Here is a 24930-nt window from a genome sequence, read left to right as displayed (position 1 = left end):
ACATAATTCAGTAGCTTAGTATATTCATAGAATTACACAACTACAACCACAGTCAATTTAGGCCATTTTCATAACCTAAAAAAAAAAATACTTTTGTACCCTTTGGTTACCATACCTGACCTCTCTTTCCCCAAATGCTTTGAGCCCTAGGCAACCACTAATCTATTTTCTGTCTCAATAGATTTGTCTATTCTAGAAATTTCATATACTTGGACTTATATAATATGTGCTTTTTAATACTGACTTGTTTTTAAGGTTGATCCATGTTGTAACATCAATCAGTATTTCATTCCTTTTTGTTGGCCAGTAATATTCCATCATATAGCTGTAACTCACTCATCATTTAGACGTGGATTATTTTGAATAATGCTGCTATGAACATTCACGTACAAGGTTTATGTGATGATATGTTTTCACTTCTTTTGGCTATATACCTAGTAGTGAAATTGCTGAGTTATCTAGTGACATTATGTTTAATGTTTTGAGGAACTATTCAGTTTCCTAAACTGGCTACACTATTTTATATCCCACCAACAGGTGGAAGGAGGGGTCCAGTTTCTTCACATTCTCACCAAAACCTGTTACAGTATATTTTTTATTGTAACTATTCTTCTGGTGTGAAGTAGTTACCTTATTATGTTTTTGCATTTCACTAATGAATGATGATGTTGAACATCTTTTTATGTGCTTATTTTCTCTTTGTATCTCTTCTTTGGGAGAAATGGCTGTTCACATTGTTTGCCCATTTTAAAAACTGAATTTTTTATTATTGGTAATAACAGTTCTTTAATAGGATATATATAGCTGTAAGTCTATATAGAGCAGTAAGTCCCTTATCAGATATATAATAGGCACATATTTCTCTTAAGTATGTGGGTTGTCTTTTTTTTTAAAATAATGTTGCTACTACTATGTATTTTTTAAAATATTTATTTAGTTGTAGATGAACACACAGTATCTTTATTTTCATGTGGTGCTGAGGATCAAACCCAGTTCCTCACACATGTGAGGCAAGCGCTTTACCACTGAGCTAAAGCCCCAGCCCCTGTGGGTTTTCTTTTACGTTCCGTAAAGTATCCTTTAAAGCATGAAATTTTATCTAATATTTTGGTTGTTTAGACTTGAAATGTCATATCTAAGGAAAGAATATATTTTAAATGAACTTCTATTTAATTTTTTTTCTATTAATTTACCATTGTGATAATAAAAATTCAACAATACTATATAGGATTACTTTGTAAAACTTGATGATAAAAATAATAATATAGCATGTACTGAGTTTTTAGTAAGAAAATATGCCTCCTTCATTACTACATTATTATGATTCTCTTTAGTATATTTGTATGAGAGCCTATTTTTAGGCATTTTATTTTGGTATAATTGACATTATTTTTGGTAATAATTTTAGTATCAGATTTATTTAGACATAGTTTATATACAGTAAATTTGTTTTTTAGTATACAGTTTTGATAACTGCACACAGTTGTTTAATCATTACCATAATCAATGACATAGAATAATTCCATTACCCCCAAAATTCCTTGTGAATTTAGTCGAGTCCTTCCCCTAATCCCAGCCCTGGAAAATCACTGATAGTTTGGCCTTTTCCAGTATATATCATGTAAGTAGAATCACACAAACTATATCCTTTGAGTCTTATTTTTTCCACTTACCATAAAGCATTTGAAATTTATCCATGTTGCCCATTCCTTTCATTGCTGAGTAGTGTAAATGGTGAATGGATGTACCACAGTTTACCCACATATTTAGTAATGAAAATTGATTATAGTATCTAATAGTTTAAGTCTGTACTGTCCAATAAGATAACCATTTATGGGCTGGGGTTGTGGCTTAGTGGTAGAGTGCTCGCCTAGCATGTGCAAGGCCTTTGCTTCAATCCTCAGCACCACATAAAAATAAATACATAAAATAAAAGTATTGTGTTCATCTACAACTAAAAAATAAATATTAAAAAAAGACAGCCATTTAATATTCATAGCTAGTCTAAACTGTGGTGTGCTATAGTATAAAATAAACATCAGATTTTAAAGGCTTATTATAAAAAAGAATGAATAATTTAAAATGTCAATCTTTTTTTATTCTTATTAGTTACACATGATAGTAGAATGTATTCAATCTTATTTTTTATATTGTTTACATGTTGAAATAATAGATATACGTGGTTAAGTGAAATAACATTATTAAAATTAATTTTGCCTTTTTCTTTTTAACCTCCTCAAAGTAGTTATTAGAAAATGTAAAGTTCATATTTTACTTCTGTCAGTTTAAGAAATATAGATGATTAGTCTAAAAAAAAAGCTGTGACAGAGATAAACTTGTTTTTTTTGATAGTATAGGACATTGAACCCAGGGCCTTATGTGTGCTAGGCAAGTACTCTACCACCAAGACATACCCTAGGCCATTTTTTAATCTATCTTTTTATTTATTTTTCAGTACTGGGAATGGAACCCAGAGGCACTTTACAATGAGCTACATCTCCAACCCTTTTTAGAAAGGGTCACTAAGTTGCCCAGGCTGGCCTCAAACTTATGATCCTCCTGCCTTAGCCTCTTGTTACTGGGATTACAGGCATGTGACACTGTGCCCAGCTATACTGTGTTTTAATTTGCCATTTATCATTTGTCACCACACACCTAAGTACTAGCCTTATCACTATTTTAGTCTCAAATAATATTGAAACTTTGGTTACATATTTGTTCTTTGCTCTCATATCCTATCCTATGCATTATTTCTTCTAAATGTCTTCATGCATCTTTTTCAGTTTCTTGTCACCACTTGGTTCAAGCAATTACTACATTATTTTTTTATTTTTTTTTAAAGATAGAGTGAGAGAGGAGAGAGAGAGAGAGAATTTTTTAATATTTATTTTTTAGTTATCGGCGGACACAACATCTTTGTTGGTATATGGTGCTGAGGATCGAACCCGGGCCGCACGCATGCCAGGCGAGCGCGCTACCGCTTGAGCCACATCCCCAGCCCCTACATTATTTTTGAACCCTCTTAATAAGTTATTTTATGTCCATTCTCTCTTTGTCATCCATTATATCCTGGACTCTATCAAATAAATATTCTTAAAGGCAGCATTTCTTATACCCTTTCCTTTGAGGAAAAAGAGGAACATTTTTTTTTAATGTTACATAGTAGGGGAACTGAGTCCGAGTGGGTAAGCAAACAGAATTCAAACTGTTTTGTCTGATTCCAAAGTCTATATTCTCCTCACAAATGAGATCAACTATTTTTTAAATTGTGTATTAAGTTATTTTAGCAGCTGATAGTGACAGATGGATTATTTTCTAAATTATAAAAACAAAAAAAGCATTAGACTTTTCTGTTATTGATCTTTTTAAAAAATTAACTATATTGGGGAATGAATTAAATACAATAAGACTTTTAAAAATACAGTTCAATAAAGTTATTTTATTCTTTGCACTGGGAATTGAACGTAGGGGGCACTTTACCAGTGAGCTACATTCCCAGTTCTTTTTTATTTTTTATTTTGAGATAGAGTCTTGCTAAGTTGTTGAGACTGGCCCCAAACTTGTAATCCTTTTGCCTCAGCCTCCCAGGAAAGGGCCAGTGCACCTGGTCAATGAGTTTTGATGAATTAACATATCCTTGTAACCATCACAATCAAGATAGAGAAAATTTGTCACTCTCCTTCAAATGTCCTTTGTACTCCTTCCCCATAGAAACTTAGAAACTTCCAATTTCTATCCAGGGCCCCAGGCAACCAAAGATCTGCATTCTTTCACTACAGTTTTGTTTTCTCTGTTCTAAAATTTCCTATAGATGGAATCATAAATATGCAATTTTTGTATCTGGCTATTTTTGTTCTTAATGTTTTTTAAATACATCAGTATTATAACGTTTTGTGGTTCATTTCTTTGTATTGCTGAGTAGTATTTATTTGAAGATATGCCATATTTTGTTTATATGTTCACTAGTTTATGTGGGCATTAAAATTTTTTTCCAGTTTATTAAAAATAAAGCCATTGGATTTCCATACGCAAGTATTTTGTGTAGATTCATATTTTGTGAATTCATATCCAGCATCAGAATGTTGGATAAATGTTCTGAGTCTTATAGAAATTACATATTAAATTTTTAAAGAAACTGTCAAATAGTTTTCCAAAGTGATAATTGAATTTTGCATTCCCACTAACAGTATGAGAGTTCAGTTCCTCTGTCTCCTCATCAACACTTGATATTTTCAGTCTTAATAATTTTAGCTCTACTAAAGGTGAAGTAGTTTTTCATTGCAGTTTTTTATTTCCTTTCTGTTAATGTTTAAAATCTTTTCATATGCTTAGTGTTTATTCATATTTTTCTTGTTGTGTATCTGTTGAAACCGTTTTTCCTGTTTGAAAAACACTGGGTTGTAGGAGTTCCTTATGCCTCTTTGTATATAATCCCTTGGTTAGAAGTGTATGTATTGTAAATAAAATGTCCTAGTCTGACTTGACTTGAATTTTCCTAACAGTATGTTTCCAAAGACAGCAGTTTTAAATTTTGATGCATTTCATACATTATTTTCTCTCTCTTTTTTTTTAATTCTCTCCAGAAAGCTCTGTCCACCCTAAGGCCATGAGGATTTTCTCCTACAATTTTTGAGTGTGTGTGCACATGTTTGTGTGTATAATGTAAAATAAAAATACATAATGTCCTATCTTTGAAATTAATTTTATGGTATGAGGGTTAAGGTCAATCTTTAATTTTTTTTTTTTCAATTTGTCCCCCTTTGGTTACCATGTCACCTGTGTAGAAAATGCATTGACTGCATATACTTATGGGTCTATTTCTGGACTCTGTTTTGTTAGAGTGAACTATGTGTTTGATATAATTCATAAGATAAAATTTGTAGGTAAAACTATGTGGAGTTTTCTTTTTGGAAGTATTGTAGTTACCAATTCAATTTATTTAATGCATATGTCTATTCTACCTTCATATTACTTTTTGAATCAGCTTTGGTAATCTTTATTTTTCAAGAAACTTGTCCATTTCATCTAAGTAATAAAACATATTGACAAATTTGTTTATAATATTCCTTTATTTATAATATAATTTATAATACTTATATGACCTACAATAATGACCCCTTTCATTCTTGATATTGATGATTTGTCTTATTTTTAATTAATCCTACATTAAATTTATTTATCTAAATCTCAAGCATAGTGCATTTTCTAATACATTTTTCCCTCTTTCAGAGATGGTTATTAATGGTTGGTCTTCTTTCTTCAACTTTCCACCACCCTTTCCAGCCTCTGAGTTCATGACTTTGCCCTCTGTTTTATTAAGAAAATAAAAATCAAAAGATAACTTCATCATCCTATCATGAAATCTACCAGCCTCTTTGCTTCTATACCCATATATTGTACTCCCTGTTATAATGGATTATTACCTCTTCTATTTAAAGCTGATCCTTTAATTGTATGTGGATCCCATACCCTCCTACTCAAGGATTATCCTGCCTTTGTCTTGCAAAATTAAAATTTATTGGATTCTTTTTCATGAATATACAAACAAGCCATATGAGATCTCTCTCTCTCTCTCTCATATATATATATATATATATATATATATATATATATATATATAGAATTTAAAACCTGTTTAGATCTCACATCTCCTCCCACCCTACATCATTGCTACATCTTCCACAGCTGCCAGGATTTTCATTCCAAGTCTATTCTTATTCTACCTTCCTCATTTGTTTCTGAAACTTGATCTGATCAGTTAATTATCCTTATCTGATTTTTCTCACCTAAATTACTGTGGAACTTTTGTGACTTTCCCCAGCGTTTACTGCATTGTGCTGTGGCTGATACATGCACCTCTCTCTTGTTCCCACTGTCTTTTATGAGTGATATAAGAATTATGAGAGGGTGGTAAATTATTTCCTCTTGAAGCTCCTAGCATTGGGTTTTAAAGCTAAATTTTATTTTCTTTATACTACCTAGCTTTTAAAAATATTTATTTTTTAGTTATAGGTGGACACAATACCTCTATTTATTTTTATGTGGTGCTGAGGGTCAAATCCAATGCCGCATGCATGCTAGGCGAGCGCTCTACCTTTGAGCCACAACCCCAGCCCGCTATCTAGCTTTATTTTCTTTAAAACATGAAATTCAAGACTTGGGATTTTTAATAAAACGTTTGTTCAGCAGTATATAAACTGCTTTTTGGAGGGTAACAGATTAATTTTGTCTATTTTTAGGATGACAGTAGTTATCTTGTCTGTACTCAGTAAACGATACTAGAGTATGACTGAACACAGAAATGTTTTCAATTAGGTTTCCTTTCTTTAGTGGCTTTATGTATGTAGAAAAAAAAAATTATTTCCTGCTTTACTATTCTCCTGACTGTCCTTTATCCTTTTTCTTCTTCACGTCTCCCCACAAGGGGATAGTATTGATTAAAGAATTGGTGGGGAAACATCATGTAATGAAGGATGTTTTTCATTTTTCTGCAAAGTAGGTTCCAAAGTCACCAGCAGGAAGGAGGTTCCCCTGGTCTGTGAGAGAAGGCTGAAATTAGGTAGCAAGAACTATAGATTTTGCAGCTAATGAACTTCTTTGCCTTTTCCATGTGAACAATGAAATAAATCATATGAGTTTTTAGTGTAGCTGCCACCCACAAAGCTGTGAAGAAGACTGTGACAGCAGATGGTATCCACACACAGTTTGATTTGTTTAGAAACCTACATAAAAAATAGCATGTGTTGTTTTGTTTTCCCCCTTAATTACTCAAAGCCAAGGAGATCAGTATTCAAAGATGATATAGTGATATATCCAGGAGAAAAAAAATCATGAAAGAATACAGACTATGTTTTTATTGTATCATTTCAGTTCTACAGTATTTATTGGGTCTCTGCTTTCAGTAAGGGTCTAGACTAGGCCTTATGTTGAAGGGGCTACAAAAAGAGTGGGTTAAGTATTTATAAGTTCAAAGATGTCATTAGTCCCTTTTATATGCCACTGAAGTGCTGGAAATAAATTAAGACAGTTTCTGTCCTCAAGGAACGAGTTTATAAAGGAGTGAAGGAAACAAAGCATATGGACAGTTTCGTGCCATGTAGCAGGTGCTGTAATAAGTGTGTATTAAGAAGTCCTAGAGGCTCTAAGAAAAGGCAACCAATGCAACCTGGGTGGATAGTGAGGGTTAGAGATAGGAGGCTTCCTGGAGGAGGGAAAGTCCTAATGAACAACTCTGAGTCTTAATGAGTAGGTTAAGGGATCAGGATCAGAAGCAGGAAACATATGGCTGTTTGGGAGTAATCCAAGTACTGCTGATTTTACTGAAGGTAACATCTGTGAGAGATGAGGCTTGTTGATAGGGGCCAGGTTCTGGTGGAGTTTGAAGTTACCAGTATGTTCACGTTTCTTTGTGTTCTTCATGTTGGCCTATTGACTGTATGCAATGGAATATCCTAGGTTATTTGCAGAAATATAAGTCTAATCCAGGACATGGAAAGCCATCATTCATAAATTATTGTTTCTGCTCAAAATTGAGATTTTCCTGTAGGACTAATACAGAATGTTTTGCATTTGGCGAATTTTCTTAAATGACACATTTTGCCAGTTCTACACAAAAACAGTGTTTGTGTGAGAGTGTATGTCTTACATTGGCCTTTTGGGAGGCTTCTGAAAGAACTACTACAATTATAAAAGGTTGCTTATAAAAAATAGGGACTGTGTTATAATGTTGTAGGTCAATAAAGGGAGAAAATTCCAAACAAAGTAAGAATTTAGTTCACAATTACATTTTTAGGATATATTTTTCTAATACCAGTTTGAGGCAAGAATTCCCTGAGAACTCTAATACTTAGTGACCATCTACTAGCTGTGGTTGTGAGGGGGTGGGAGTGGGGTAGGTGGAGGGGGACAGCAGGGATTTGCAGGGAAATTTGGGGAATGGAAAATATAAAAAGGGAAATTATCTTTTTTACTATGCAGGAATTAGAAAATAAAAGACGACTACAAAAACAGGCTGCCTCTACGCAAAGCACCACAGAAGTCCGCTTGAATAGAGCCCTAGAAGAAGCAGAAAAGTATAAACTGGAGTTAAGTAAATTAAGACAAAACAACAAGGTATGGAAAGATTAAATAGTTTTGGTAGTGATCACTTTTGGTAACTTCCTCTTATGCAAGCATCAAAAATAGTTTTAGACTTACAATTCTTGATGTTATAATCAACATTTTTCTTTTTCAGCAAGTTAGGATTATATGCTGGGGCTGTTACCTAATTGGATGATACCACAGTTCTTTAGAGGATTCATTCACTTCTTTATCCAAAAGATCTTTATGGGTGCCCATATTATATGCCAGACACTTTTCTGAGCTCAGGATAAGGAGTGGGGAAAAAAAGTGTGTTTGATGTCTCATGTTGGTTATATTCTTTTCTGAGCCTCAATTTTCTAGTATAGAAAGCAAGGGGCTGTTTAACTAGCAGTAGCTCTCAATAACTTGGCAGTAGCTCTCAAACTTGAGCATGTATCAGGATCACCTGAAGAGTTTGTTAAAACACAGATTGCTTGGCCTCAGCCTTAGAGTTTCTGACTCAGTAGGTCTAGGGTGAGGCCTGAGAATTTGGAACTTCAAAGAGGTTCCCAGGTGATACTGCTGCTGGTTCTGAAACCATAGTTCAATAACTACTGTCACGGAGCTATTAGAAAGATCCCATCTCCAAGGTCTAGCCAATACTTGGCATAGGATTAACATTCAATGCCTTAACTAGCTGTTAAATTAATAAAGGTTCAAGTATTGATGTATATGAAGATATCTGTACATTCTGTAAATATTGGCTATTAGTTTTTTGTTCTGTGTCAACCTGAAAGGACAAAAGTTGATACTCCATTGGAATCTCTTCCCTTAGAACAATATTTAATAATTTAACAATGACATATGATGAAATTAGGAACCACCTTAATTTCATATGCAGATAATACATTTTGGATTATATTAGTAACAATAGGAATAGACTGGAACTGGCCTTGATTAGTCCTCCAACATGTTTAACAGAGGCAAATACATGACAGTGACTACAGTTTTAACAATATCATCTGTGAGATTGTTTATCCTATTTTGATCAAACTATTTTCATGTTCATGGGCCATTAATGACGGTATGATAACTGAGATTTATTAATAGAAGTTATCAGATGAGCAAATTAAGTCATCTCTAGGGACTTAATAATTAGCATATTAGAATATTTCCAATTTGCATTTTAAAAGGATTTTGAAGACAATAAAAGGAAGAGTAACCATGAGTGATTCAGGATTTGCAATTCTGGTTGCAGATTTGATCTTTATATTAGCACACAGTAGAAAAGTAGAAAGAAAAATTGGTTTCCAGCAGATGGCTCTCCTCATTGTATCTGGCCATCTTGAAAATTCAGGTGATGAAGACTTGTTATGTGAATAGCTCATTCTAAACCCATCAACACTATAAAAACAACTTGGATGCATTCAACATATAAACTTCTGACCCCAGATCTGCATTATGATTGATTGATTTAAATTCGTGGAATAATATTTGTGAATATATTGCTTACTATGTACTATAATGTAGACACTTGTGGCCAGATTTTTAAAATGTAACTTATTTCAGAATTCCAAAAAACTCTGTCTTATACTTTTGATTTAAAAAAAAAAATTTGTAGTTGTAGATGGACAGAATGCCTTTATTTTATTTATTTTTATGTGGTGCTGAGGATCGAACCCAGTGCTAGGCAAGCTCTCTGCCTCTAAGCTACAGCCCCAGCCCATACTTTGATTTTTTAAAAATTATTTTGCCTAACATTTATCATTGAGGGATGTTTCAGGATTATATAGTAATTCTCTTAGAGTCTAATCTGTATGGTTTTTTTTGTGTGTGAGAGAGCAGGTTTTTTTCTTTCAATTTAATTCTTTTTACTTTGCCTCTCATTTTGATTAAACATATAATTATTGTTAAATAGTCAATTAAAATTATTCAGGTTTAAAAAATATAACAGGGAAATATTAATGTTTCCATAAAACAGAACAAGATTACCTCGTAGTCATCAGAAACCAAAGATCTGTTTTTAAAAATAATGACAAACTTATTCTTAACAGAAATTAGAAAACAAATTTGGTTTTAAAGTAGGAGTAACTTTTGAAATGAAAAGTCAGTTAATTTAAACCAGGTGTTGTATGAATGAAGGGACCTTAGTCTTAATCACTATCATGTCCTCAGGGTCTAGCAAATGGTCATTGCTAAAGTCACACTGAAGGAAGGAATGATAAAAGCAATGGTTTAACTGGAATTCCACTTAAAAACAGGACATTTGATTTGATGATTACTTGAAATCCTTTTATTATGTGACACCAAAGTCCATGTTACTTCATTTAAAAAGAGATAATTTCTGATTCTTCATTAATTCATTTAGAAATATTAGGGCCTGATAAGTACTGTACTGGCCAGATCTTTATTAGAAGCTGAAAGATGGAAGGGAGATGAAAATTGAATATATTCTTTGAAGTCTTGCAGCTTTTAGTGGAGAAGTTGGATGTTTAGATAACCCATCAAGCAAAATTAAGGGGCAACTGTGAGAAATTCTGTGGGTAAGCTAAGATCTGAATAATATACAGGAGTTAAGTGTCCAGGGAGATAATTATGGACAGAAGGAATACTAAGTAAAAATGGTTCTCTGGCAAGAAAAGAGAACAAGTTAATGAAAGGAAAATTAGATGTGAAGGGAGTGATACAAAGTGAAGCTTTAAAGGGTGACGTCATCTAGATCCTTTAGGCCACGGTTAAGGATTTTAGATTTCATCCAAAGAGCAGTGCAAAACTACTATACAGTTATTCTTTGAAGGGCAGAAAAATCTGGCAAGCAGGCCAGAATGGATGCAGATAGATTGGTTAAGAGTAAGTATGAGAAATGATGATGTAGTTTGGACTAAAGTGATAGTGGTAGAAATGGGAGGGGTTCTAAGTTCTCAAATACATTTAGGAGCCAGGCTCAGTAGTGCATGCCTGTAATCCCAGCACCTCAGGAGGCTGAGGTGGGATGATCACAAGTTCAAAGCCAGCCTCAGCAAATTAGTGAGGCCCTAAGCAAGTTAGCAAGACCCTGTCTCAAAATAAAAAGAGCTGGGGATGTGGCTCAGTGGTTAAATGCCCCTGGGTTTGATGCCATAGGGCTTAGTGATAGACTGGATATGGTCTGTGGGAAAGGAAAACTTAAGGGAGGATAGTACTATTCACTGAAATAATTCTGGGGAAGAAAATTATTAGTTGTTTAAGAATATATTTCTTAAAGTTTGAAGTTATTCTGAGGAATCCAAGAGGAAATGTTTTAAAACTTAGAGAAGTCTCATTGAATAGGAAGACAGAATAAGTGAGAGAAAGAGAAAAGCAAGGGCCAGACTGAGCCTTGAAATAGTCCAGTATTTTTAAGGAGTATTCAGTACTTAACCACACCAATTGATCACCAAGAAATATTTTGGTAGAGTGATAAGGGAAGAAGACAGATTTAATGGGAAATGAAAAATGAATGCAGGTGAGGAAGTGGAGATAGTGAATATATATGTGTGTAATTCTTCAAAGACACAAAAGAGTAGAGTTGGAAGGACAGAGCTGAGTGAATTTTTTAATGAGATAATTTACATACAATAAAATGCAGATTGCATATGTATAGTTCACTGAGTTTGGGCTCCTTGTTTTGGTCAGCTTTTTCACTGCTGTGACTGACCAGACCAACTGTAGAGAGGAAAAGTTTATTTAGGGGCTCATGGTTTCAGAGGTCTCAATCCATAGACAGCCGGCTCCACTCCTTGGGGATGAAGATGAGGCAGAACAACATGGTGGAAGAGTATGGTGGAGGCACACAGCTTACATGATGACCAGGAAGCACAGAGACTCCACTTACCAGATAGAAATATGTACCCTGAAGCCACATCCCACCTGCCTTCAGTTACCACTCAATTAATCCCATCAGATGATTAATTCAATGATCGGGTTAAGGCTTTCCTAACCCAATCATTTCTTCTCTGAATCTTCTTGCATTGTTTCACATGTGAGCCTTTGGGGGACACCTCACATCCAAACCATAATACTCCTACTTATCTGTATAACCAGCCACTTTATAGAATATTTACATTTCCCCAGAAAGTGCCCTTGTTTCTGTTTCTAGGCCCCTCAGAGACTGCACTGGTCTGATTTCATTGGCTTCTTTCACTTACCATAATATAAGATTGACCTGTGTTTTTATTTTTTATTGATCCATCTTGTTAATTATTTACCAATTACTCTTTCCAAAGACTCAACTTTTGCCTTTATTTTCTTTATAATTTGTTTGCTATTTCACTGAATTCTCTTTATTTTATCCTTTTGTCCACTTGCTTTGGTTTTAATTTGTTCTTCTATTTCTAACTTCTTAAGTTGAAGGCTTAGATCATTAATTTTAAAATCTTCTTTTCTAAAGCATTTAATGGTAGTTTCCCTTAAAATTATGCTTTAGCTAAGTCCCAGAACTATTTTTTGCCTCTTTTAACTAAATATTTCTATTTTAATATACCTACTGTAATATAATTGATTTACAAAAACCTGTACATATTTAGTGTAAAATGTATTGAATTTTGACTGTATACCTATGAAATAATCACCCATTATATATATCTGTCACCCCTGAAAGTTTGTGTCCCTTTACAATCCTCCATTCCAAGGTAACTTGTTTCTACATTTTCTAGAATTTTATGTTCTTTTAAATTTTTTTTTCCCAATGTGACTTCTTTTATTCAGGACAATTATTTTGAGATTCATCCATGTTGTTTCCTATGACAATAGTTAATTTAATAACTTTTTTTACCCATAGTATAAATATACCAGTATTTGTCCACCCATTAACTGTTGAACAGGTGGGTTGTTTCTAATTTTGGCCTATTTTACAAAAACTGCTATGAACATTCGTGTATAATTTTTTATATAGGCATATGCTTTTTTTCCTGTTGAATGTCTAAGTTATATTGTTAAACCTAAGGTAACAGATTTGTTTTCTTATAGAAGTTGAGTATCTTTTAGCTTTTATATTTTAGCTTTTATGTTTGGGGTTTTTCTTTATGATGCAAGATAAAAGGCATAAGGTTTTTTTGTTTTATTTTGTGTTTTGGCTTTTTTTTGGCATTTATTCCAGCACTGTTTGTTGAAAAGATAATTCTTTCATCATTGAATTGTCCTGAAACTTTTGTTGAAAATCTATTGCTCAGATAGGTATGGATCTATTCTGGAATATTTATTTAATTGGTCTGAATGCTTGCTTTTATGCTAATCATTGTTTTGATTAGAGCTATATAAGTCTTGATATCAGTGAGTCCTCCAACTTTATTCTTTTTTTTATTGGTTGTTCAAAACATTACAAAGCTCTTGACATATCATATTTCATACATTAGATTCAAGTGGGTTATGAACTCCCATTTTTACCCCAAATACAGATTGCAGAATCACATCGGTTACACATCCACATTTTTACATAATGCCCTATTAGTAACTGTTGTATTCTGCTACCTTTCCTATCCTCTACTATACCCTCTCCCCTCCCCTCCCATCTTCTCTCTCTACCCCATCTACTGTAATTCATTTCTCTCTGTTTATTTTCCCATTCCCCTCACAACCTCTTTATTCTTCCTTTTTATAAATTGCTTGGTTATTCTGGGTCCTTTTCTTATAAATTTTAGAACTACCTTAACAGTTTCCACAACAATTCCTGTTGAAATTTTGATTGGCACTGCATTAATCCATAGATGAATTCTGGGAAATTTGACGATATTGTGTCTTAAATCACAAATAGAGAATATCTTTATTTTAGGCCATCAATTCCTCTAAGCGATATTTTATACATATTAATATGTAGGTCTTGTGTATTTTTTGTCAACTTATCACTTAGTATTTCATATTTTTGATGTCACTATAAATGCTTTTTTAAATTCAAATGTATCTTTGTTACTAGAATAGAAAAATACTATTTACCTTCAGTACATTGTATACGTCTGTAATTATGCTAGACTCACTTATTCTAGAAGCCTTAGGATTTTCTGTACAGACTATGTAAAATGCCAACTAGTAAATATTTTAGGTTTTGTAGGCTATGTATGGTTCCTTTTTGTGTATTCTCCACTGGCTTTCTTTTTTAAATTCATCTAACCCTTTCAAAATAAAAAAATTTTCAGGGGTGGGGGTGGGTACCGGGGATTGAACTTGTGTGCACTCAACCACTGAGCCACTTCCCCAGACCTATTTTGTACTTTATTTAGAGACAGGGTCTCACTGAGTTGCTTCCCACCTCACTTTTGCTGAGGCTGGCTTTGAACTCAACATCCTCCTGCCTCAGTCTTCCCAGCCGCTGGCTGTTGTGCCACCGTGCCTGGCAAAATAAAAACATTTTTAACTTATGGCCTATAGAAAAACCGACCAAAGTTCCCTGGAAGATCTTAACAGGAATGCATACAGGATTTCTTTTCAGTTTCCTTTTTCTTGATCTTTTGAGATAATAATATATTTTTCTTTTAGCCTATTAATGTGACGAATAACATTGGTTGATTCTCAAATATTAAGACAAACATATTCCTGGGATGAACCTCACTTGAGATGTATTGTTATCCCCTTTATATAATATTAGGTTAAATTTGTGAAAATCTGCAGGCCTGTAAACTCAGTGGCTCGGGAGACTGAGGCAAAAGATGGCGAGTTCAAAGCCAGCTCAGCATAGGCAGGCGCTAAGCAACTCAGTGAGACCCTGTCTCTAAATAAAATACAAAATAGGGCTGGGGATGTGGCTCAGCGGTCAAGTGCCTCTGAGTTCAATCCCAGGTACCAAAAAAATATTGTGAAAATTTTAGAGACCTTTTTGTTTTTTAATATATGTACATATGGGAACATACTTTTAGTCTGTAGTTGGTGTGTGTGTGATTGCATTTGTGGTGCTGGGGATTGAACCCAGGGCCTCCTGCATGTTAGGCCAACACTGTACCAATCAGCTACATCCTCCAGCCCTTGTTTCACTTTTCTTATAAATTCTTTCTCATCTATAGTTTATTTGTAAAAGATTATTGTTTTTGTTTTGGTATAAGCGTATAAGTTATGTCATGGAATTAATTTCCAACTTGTTTTTCTGGAAAAGCTTAACTTTCTGAAAAAGCTTTTGTAGAGTTATGTTTTTCTTTGAATGTCTGGTATAGTTCACAAGTGAAGCCATATGGACCTACGGTTTTCTTGTGGAACTATTTTAAAATTCAAATTCAATTTATTCAGTAGTTAAAGAAGCATTCTATATAGAGGCTATTGTATTTTCTTGTTTTTGGTGTTTCCATCTTGCAATGAATCTGTTCATTTTACCTATTTTGTTAAATTTGTTGGCTTGAAGTTTTTTTTATACTATTTTTCCTTATTATCCTTTGAATATTCCTCTTACATTCTTATTTTTGATTGTACTCACCCCCAGCTTCTTCATTCTTTTTTTTTATTGGTAATTGGCTTCTTATCAGTCTCCCTAAAGACTTACTAATTCTGATTTCATTGATTTTTATTTGTTTTATGTCTCTTTATGATTTATGTTTTTTATTATTTCCTTCTCTTTATTTTGGGTTAAATTTGTTCTCATTTCTTAAAGTAGTGGAGTCTGCTGAAATGAAACCTTTTCTAATGTAAGCATTTAATCCTAAAAATTTTCCTCTGTGCATTCCTACATCCCATAAACTAAAATTATTCATCCTATTTTGAATACTTTCTAATTTTCCCCTTTGACTCATAAATTATTTAGAAGTTTGCCATTTCTAAATGTTTTGGGATTTTCCTTAACCATCCTTATTGATTTCTAATTTAATTATATCATGTACAGAGAATATATATGGTCTCATTTATATCACTGTAAATTCATGGAGACTTTTGATTCAGAATTAATGGCTTAAATTGATAACTATTCCACGTGTCCTTGAAAAGAATATGCATTTTGCATTTGTTGGGTGGAAAAGTCTATAAGTGTCAAATACGTCAAGTTACTTAATGGTGGTATTCAAGTTTTCTGTATCTTTACATATATTCTGTGTACTTCTTCTATCAAGGATTAAGAGAGGTACTGATTCTAAGTATACTTGTATATATACATATATATATATATATATATATATATATATATATATATATGTCTGTTTCTTCTTTCAGTTTTATTAACATTTGCATCATATATTTTGAAACTCCAATGATGCTCTATTACTATGAATATTAACATTTAGATTGTATGTCTTCCTGATGAACCGACCCCTTATAGTATTATAACTTTTATTTCCTGGTAATAGACTGTGTTCTGATATTATTTTATTTGATATTTAAGCAACTCAGGTTTTATGTTAATTGTTAGCATTATCTTATTTTTTCCATCCTTATAATTCCTTTGTTTCTTCTTATAGACATCATATAATGGAGCTTTGTTTTCTGTTTGTTTTATTTATTTTTTATTTTTTATTTTTTTGTACCAGGGATTGAGCCCAGGGGTGCTTAACCACTGAGCCACATCCCCAGCCCTTTAAAAAATTTTTTTGAGATGGGGTCTTGCTAAGTTGCTTAGGACCTCAGCCTCCCAAGCTGCTTGAATTATAGGCGTGCCACCATGCCTGGCTTGTTTTTAAAATCTGACAATCTCTAACTTTTTAATTAGGGTACTTACACCTTTGCATTTAATGTGATTATTAATATGGTTGGAATGAAATCTATTAACTAGCTGTTTGTTTTTATTCCTTATGTTCTTTTTTAAAATTAACTTTAAAAAAAATGATCTCCCTTTTTGTCTCATCTCCACTTCTGTGTGTGCATTTTAGCATTCATTATATACATCTTTAACTTATCAGGTAATATAGAATTTTATGAATAATGTAAACCTTTTAGCAGTATACTTTCTTTACACTATCCTTCCCTTTTTGCTACTAAGTAAATTTAAACATTTAAATTGTGGCAAACTACAAATGAAAATTACCCTTTTAAACATTTTAAAATGAGGTATATATATTCATATCGTTGTGCAACCAATAACCAGAACTCTCTGCATCTTGTAAAAACAAACCCTGTAGTTCCCTCTTGCCCTCGTCCCAGCCCTTGGCAAGCACCATTCTGCTTTCTGACTCTTCCTCACATGAATGAAATCATACAGTAGTATTTGTCTTCCTGTAACTAATCGACTTCATTTGACGTAGGCACTCAAAGTTGACCCATGTAGCATGTGTCAGAATCTGATTGCTTTCTAAGGTGCAAAAATAATCCATTATATTTATAATATCACATTTTGTGTGTTCATGTGTCAATGAATACTTGGGTTGTGTCCAACTTTTTGGCTGTCCTCAATAGTACTGCTATGAACAAGGTCTACAAATATCTGAAACTGCTTTCAATTCTCTTAAGTGGAATTACAGGATCAGAGAAAATTATTTTTGAATTTTTTTAGGAACTGCTATTGTTTTTGATAGCAGCTGTATCATTTTACATTCCCACTTAGAGTGTACAAATTTCCCAATTTCCCCAGATCCTTTCCAATACTTCCTATCATCTACTTTTTTTTTTTTCAATAGTAGTCATCCTAATGGGTTTGAGGCTTTATTTCATTGTGGTTTTGATTTTAATTTTCCTAATTATTAATTAAAAGATGCGGAACATCTTTTCATGTGCTTTTTAGTCCTTCATATGTATTCTTTAGAGAAATATACATTACAATAATTTAATGAAAGTATTATTATACTTTTAATGTCACATAGCTAAGAAATCCTTGCCACATCCCATGTTATGATCTTTTCCTCCTGGGTTTCTAAGAGTTTTATAGCATTAGCTCTTATTCTTAAGTCTTTGATTCACTTGAGTTAATTTTTGCATAGTATGAGATCAGGAAAGAATTCTTTTGCATGTGCATATTCAGTTCCCCAGCACCACTCTGTTAAAGAGACTATTTTTTCCCATCTTCTTTTTTTTTTTTAAATCTCTTGACCATATATGTGAGGGTTTGTTTCTAAGATTTATTCTATTCTATTGATCATATGTCTGTCTTGATGCCAGCACCACATTGTTCTAATATTGTACCTTTGTAGTAAGATTTGAAATCAAGAAATGTGAGACCTTTATCTTTGTTCTCTTTCAAGATTAATTTGGCTATTTGGGGTTCCTTGAGGTGTCCTACGAATGTAAAGAAAGATTTTTCTATTTCTACAAAAACCACTACTGTGATTTTGATAAAAACTGAATTTAATCTGTAGATCTCTTTGGGTTACTACTGACATCTTAACAATATATTAAGCCTTTCAATCCATAAACACATGATGTCTTCCCATGTATTTGTCTTTAGTTTCTCCCAGCATGTAAGTCTTTTACCTTCTTTCTTAAGTTTATTCCTTAGTATTTTATTCTTTTTTATGGTATTTTAAATGGAATTGTTTTCTAAATTTCTTTTTTGGAATGTTCATTGTTAGTATATAGAAACAATTCATTTCTGACTTTACTGAATTCATCTATTAGTTATGATAGTTTTTCCTTATGGTTTTCTACATATAAAAACATGTTGTTTATGAACAGCAATGTTACTTCTTCCTTTCCAATTTGGATGTCTTTCTCCTTCTGTACTAATTGGTCAAGTTACAACATATAGTACTATGTAAAGCAGAAGGGACATAAATTGGTGCCTTTCTCTTGTTCCTGATCATAGCTTTTGGGCTTTTCACCATTGGGTATGATATCAGATGTGGTCTTTTCACGTATAGCCTTCTGTTATGTAGAGATAGTTTCCATCTTTCCGGGTTTTTAATTTTTTAATCAGGAGCTTTTGAATCTTGTCAAATACTTTTTTGGCATCTGATGACAATGTGGGGTTTCTCCATTCTGTTAATATGGTATGTTAACATTGATTTTTGAATGTTTAATTATCCTTGCATTCTAGCAATAAATTCTATTTGATCACTATGTATAATTCTTTTAATGTGCTGTTAACTTTACTTTGCTATTATTCTGTAAAGGATTTTTACATCAAAATTGATCAGGGATGTTGGCTTATAGTTTTCTGTAGAATACAGAAGTGTTCAATTCTAGGGAAGTATTTAAGGATAGATGGTGTTAATTCTTCTCTAAATGTTTGGTAGAATTCACAAGTGAAGCCAGACAGTTCTGGACTTTTATTTATCAGAAGGTTTTTGATACTCATTCAATATCCTTACTAATTATAGGTCTATTCAGAATTTATATTATTCAGTTTTGGTAGGCTGAGTTTCTAGAATTTTTAATTTCATTTTGGCTATCCAAATGTTGGCTACACTGTTCATAGTATTTTTATGATACTTTCTATTTCTGTAAAATTGGTTGTATTGCCCCCTCTTTCATTTCTGATTTTAGGTATTTGAATCCTCTTTATCTTTTCTTCATCAGTCTACCTGAAGGTTCATTAATTTGTTAATCTTTCCAAAGCACCGTTTCATTTGATTTTTTTTTATTCTCTTATTTCTGCTCTCATGTTTATTATTCTCCATTTCTGCTAGCTTTGAGGTATTTCTGATTCCTTAATTATTAAGTTAGGTTGGTTTGGGATCTTCTCCATTCTTAATATAAGCATTACATTATTAATATTAGCAATGTTTATACTCTATCCTATACATTTTGGTGTATTGATTTTCTGATTTTCATAGTTATATCTTCTTTGACCCACTGGTAGTTTGAATGTGCTATAAAGTTTGGATCCTGAATGTCCCCCAAAGGCTCATGTGTTGAAGACTTGTTGGTGGCCCATGAATCTATGGGCATTAGTGGACCTTTAGGAGACAGGGCCTATGGAAGGAAGTTAGGCCCTTGAAGGGGATATTGGGACTCTAGCCCTTTCTTCTTGTTGCTTCCTGGCTGCACTGAGGTGAACAGGCTGCCTCTGTCCTGTACCTCCTGCTGTTATGTATTGTGCCCAAAGCACCAGGACCAGGTGACCATGGACTAAAAACCATGGGCCCAAATTAATTGTTGATCTCAGGTATTTGGTCTTAGTGATGAAAAGTTGACTGATACAGGATTGTGTTGCTTAATTTGTGGATTTTCCAGTTTTTCTAATTTCATTCCAATAATTCAGCATTTTAAAATTTATTAAGACTTTTTTTTTGTGCTCTATGATAATCTATCCTAGAGAATGTTCCATGTGCACTTGAGAAAACTCCCCATTGTTGGGAAGAGTTTATTCTTCTTTGGTCTAGTTGCTTTGTAGTAGTCAGAAAATAAACAAGGAAACAGGGGACCTGACTACTACAAAGCAACTAGACCAAAGAAGAATAAACTCTTCCCCAAAATGGGTAGTTTTCTTAAGTGCACATTTTCTGTCTAGTGGTTATATCTATTATTCAAAGCAAGGTACTCGTGTTTTCTACTATTATTGTAGAGTTGTTTCTTTATTTAAACCTCCTATAATGTTTGCTTCATACATTTAGGCACTCTGATACTTGATGCATAAATATTTATTATAACAGTTTTGACTTAGTCTATTTTCCCTTCCATCCCAGAGAAGGAAATGGGAATTGGCTGTACCAGGGAGGATGTGGGGAAAAGGCAAACAAATACCATATGATGTCTGCCCATCTTATATGTGGCTTTTGCTTGATTAGGCATTTTCTTCATTGCTGCCTAATTGACTTCTAGAGTTCTCACAAAACTACTTAGGCCTGGAGCTTCCTAATCTGCCATCTTTCTAACATCACTTTTTTCTTTTTTTAGTTGTTGATAGACTTTTATTTTATTATTTTATTTATATATGGTGCTGGAAATAGAACCCAGTGCCTCACACATGTCAGGCAAGTGCTCTACCACTGAGCCACAAACCCAGCCCTTGCTAATATTACTTTTAAAGAGTAGGAAAACAAAGAAAAAGTATAGCTGGGTGTGGCTGTGCATGCCTGTAATGTAATCCCAGCAATTCAGGCTGAGACAGAAGGCTTGTAAACTCAAAACCAGCCTCTGCAACTTAGTTCCTGTCTCAAAATAAAAGGGAAATTGGGATGCTCAGTGGTAGAATGCCCCTAGCTTCAATACCCAGTGCCATGGTGGTGGTGGTGGGGAAGCCTATACCTACTGCACTTTACTTTTTCTAGTATTCTTTTTTTACCTTTTTAAAATGTGTTTACATAAATAGATTTGGATTTCCTTGGCTAGCAGACTTGTCTGTCTTGCAGGGACCATGAGTTCCTAAATGGCATTAGGGTGTGTGTACTGGCCTGCAGTAAACGGGACATCTGCCCAGTGTTGGGACATCTGCAGCGGCTCTGCTCTTAGTGCCCCCAATACCACCACAGCCAAGGAGGACTATAATGGTGGAATACATAAATCATGTAATGTTTAGTATAAAGAAGGTTTACTGGCAAAATTAAAAGTATCAGTGATTTCCTTTTGGTATCATTTTATTATTATATGAAAGAGTAAACATTTCAGTATTTCAAATACAGAGATTATGTTCACTGATTCTCTTTTGCATTGTGTAAGACAATTTTACTGATTCTCTTTTGCATTGTGTAAGACAATTTTACTATGATGTAGTCTCCCTTATGAGCAGTGCATGAATTCTCTGCTAAGTTTTTAGACTATATCTGTTCCCTTAAACAGGTTCCCAAGAACCTTATCCTATAAAGATGTATGTATGCAGATTTCAAGGGCTTTTCAAAGGATTTCCACATAGAAATTTGTACCATCCTGGCAGTACTGTTAGTCCAACAAGACTACTGTTTTTGTTTGAGGTCTATCCCTGTGAACCCATGAACTGGTTAAGTACATTCAGGAAAAACTAGGTGAATGAGGTCTTTAACCAGTATATCCTTTAAAGATCATATTTTGCTTAGTAGTGATTACTCACCTATGCCTTGAAATGTATTTTGGGGATTCAAATATTTGTTAACTGTTCAGAGTTCATTCAATACAAGTTTTTAATATGACCTGACCATGATAAAGCTATCAAATTCCAGTAATTTGGTAATACAAAGAAAATTTTATGTACATGTATATTTCAGTTAAAAATAATTTTTATTACTGATGTGAAATAAAAGAATTTACTTAAAAGAAATATAAAGATTACATACTAGAAATTTTTCTTTTGTAGGATATAGCAAATGAAGAACACAAAAAAATTGAAATGTTAAAATCAGAAAACAAGAAGCTAGAAAAACAAAAAGGAGAATTAATGATAGGGTTTAAGAAACAATTAAAATTAATTGATGTTTTAAAAAGGCAGAAGGTGAGTATCAATGAAGGATTATAGATATTTTCTGGACCTTTGTATTAGAGTTTTACTTTGTTTCATTTTGGTATCCTTAGACAAATTTTTATCTAAATAAAATCTATTATACATAAGCTTGTATAATGTATCATGCAAGTAAATTAGTTACATGGAAAATGGGACTGGTACAAATATTTGCCAAATATAGAATCACATTTCCTTTTCAAACCTTAAAGAACTTTAATTCCAAATCACTGTTGTTCCTTGCTCTTAATATGTAGTGGTAAGAAAGGAGTTCATAGTACTCCCACTTTCCTTTTTAAGGTATTTTACAATATTGAATTTTAATGGTAGGTTGGTTCAGTATTACTGTTGGGATAAGAAAGGCTTTTCAAATATTTTGCTTATTAGAATGCATGTTTCTCAAACTTATATTTTGATATCCACATACTTTTCCTTGTTCTAAGGTCTACTCAATATTAAGTCAGACAGTATTGATTTCTTTTTAAACAGATGCACATTGAAGCTGCCAAGATGCTATCTTTCACTGAAGAAGAATTTATGAAGGCACTTGAATGGGGCAATTCATGAATGATCTACTTCAATTAGTCTCTATAACTTAAAAAGTTAAAACTTTTTAATTTCACAAAAATCTTCAAAGATTTCCTAATTAGATGTGGGGATATAAAACTTTCTACTTTCTCTCATATGTAATTATTAATGAAAAAGGAAATACTGTACAAAATAAAGCAGCAAGAATTTTTTAATCTATTTCTTACGATCATTTTAAATTTTTTTCTTATGACCTTTTTGATATTTTACAACTGCACTTAAAAATATTTTACATCCTGGGAGATGGAGCAAATGGTAGAATAGGACTCTCCAGTGATCCTTCCCACAGGTGTAATATTTGGCACCCAAAACCTACAGGCACCGAGGTCTGTCTGCCTACTGATGAGGTTTATACATAATCTAAGGCTGCTGCGCTGGCTAGCAGACTTGTCTGTCTTGCAGGGACTGTGAATTCCTAAATGGCACTAGGAGTCAAGGGGACATCTGCCCAGTGTTGGGTTTTACTGAAGTGGGCCTGCTATAAGTGCTCCTAATACCACCAGAGCCAATGAGGACTGTAATGGTGGAATATATAAATCATGTATGTTTAGTATGAAGAAGGTTTACTGGCAAAATTAAAAGTATTAATTTGTTAAGCCTGAGATGTATATAGGCACAAAGATGTAATCTGACATCAAATATATAAAGTGCAATTTTATGTGATCAAAGTTATCAGTTTAACATAATAACCTGTTTTATAAATATAAGATGTGCAAGTCTCTTTAATAATCACAAAGCAAAAGCCTGTACAGTACACTAAAAATAAAAAGAATCAAATCATACAATTATGATAATGGAATGTGATGGACATTATTACATGGATGAAAACAAAAATTGGTGTGAATATTCTTTGTATACAACCAGAGATATGAAAAATTGTGCTTTAGAGGCTGGGGATATAGCTCAGTTGGTAGAGTGCTTGCCTAGCATGTACAAGGCCCTGGGTTCAATCCCCTGCACAACCACTGGGGGAAAAAGTGTAATAAGAATTGTAATGCATTCTGCTGTCATATATAAATTAATTTTTTAAAAAATTTTAAAAAACAAAAAAACACATACAATTAGAGAAAATTACTCAGCCACAAAGGCCCTAAGAGTGGAAGATCAACAAAGCAGAATCACAAAACAGTAGTAGTAAATGCTGATGATAATCATCTGGAATGTTAAGAGATTAAATTTTCCAAATAAGAGGAGCTAAATGGATAAATAACAAAATCCACCCGTACACTTCCTGTAAGACTCAGGATGTACACAAAGTAAAGGGATGGCAAAAACATTTCATACAGAGAGAACTAGGATAGTTATGTCAAAGTACACATTAGACACAAACTAGATTAAAAGGTCATTATGTAATATCAAGAGCATTGATAAGAAACTGTCAAATATGTATGCACCTAAATACATATAATGATCTGAAGGGAAAGATGGTATAGGACCTCAATGACCCACATTCAACAATGGATAAATTGAGAGAAAAATCAAACATTGGATGTGAGTTTCACTTCTAAAAAACAAAATTCCATCCAAGAACAAAATACGTATTTTTAAGTGCACTTAAAACATTCTTCAGGATAGATCACATTAGTCCACAAAACAAATTTTAATAAAATTACATCAAGTATCTTTTTTTAGCCACAATGGTATAAAACTATAAATTGGTAACAGAAGGAACTTCAGAAACTTTACAAATACATGGAAGTTAAACAATATGCTCCTGAATAACCAGCAATCAGTGAGGAAAAGGTGAATTTTGAATTTGAGAGGAAAAATGAAAACTAAAGCATTTCTAAGGGAAGTTCAAAGCAATAAATGCATATTTCGAAAGGAAATAGTTCAAAACACCAAAATTGCACCTCAAGGAATTAGAAAAAACAAGCTCAATTCAAAATTAGTACAAGAAAGGAAATTATAAAGATCAGACATAAGGGAAACTGGAACTAGGAAAATGAGCCAGGTTGGATATCCCTACTCTAAAAATACGAAATCATCAATCCTCCAAAATCCAAGACATTTTGTCTGACCTGATGCCACAAATGAAAAACACTTAATGTGACAGGTTGTAGTTAAAACAGTTATGC

General features: G+C 33.2%; 1 protein-coding gene across 1 annotated transcript in view; it reads left to right on the top strand.

Annotated features, from left to right (window-relative positions):
- Positions 1–23069, top strand: part of TEX9 (testis expressed 9) — a gene marked incomplete at its 5' end in the record, with an annotated part of 42404 nt that extends 19335 nt beyond the window's left edge. The window contains 3 exons of the mRNA XM_081292625.1: positions 7978–8112; positions 22124–22258; positions 22754–23069. Coding sequence (XP_081148751.1) covers positions 7978–8112; positions 22124–22258; positions 22754–22831 — 348 coding nt within the window. The 3' untranslated portion in view covers positions 22832–23069. The remainder of the gene's footprint in view (positions 1–7977; positions 8113–22123; positions 22259–22753) is intronic.
- Positions 23070–24930: the final 1861 nt, after the last annotated feature.

The sequence above is a fragment of the Spermophilus citellus genome, assembly GCF_964194105.1.
Source record: "Spermophilus citellus genome assembly, chromosome: 4".
NCBI lineage: Eukaryota > Metazoa > Chordata > Mammalia > Rodentia > Sciuridae > Spermophilus > Spermophilus citellus.
This window is presented reverse-complemented; position numbering and strand designations above follow the sequence as displayed.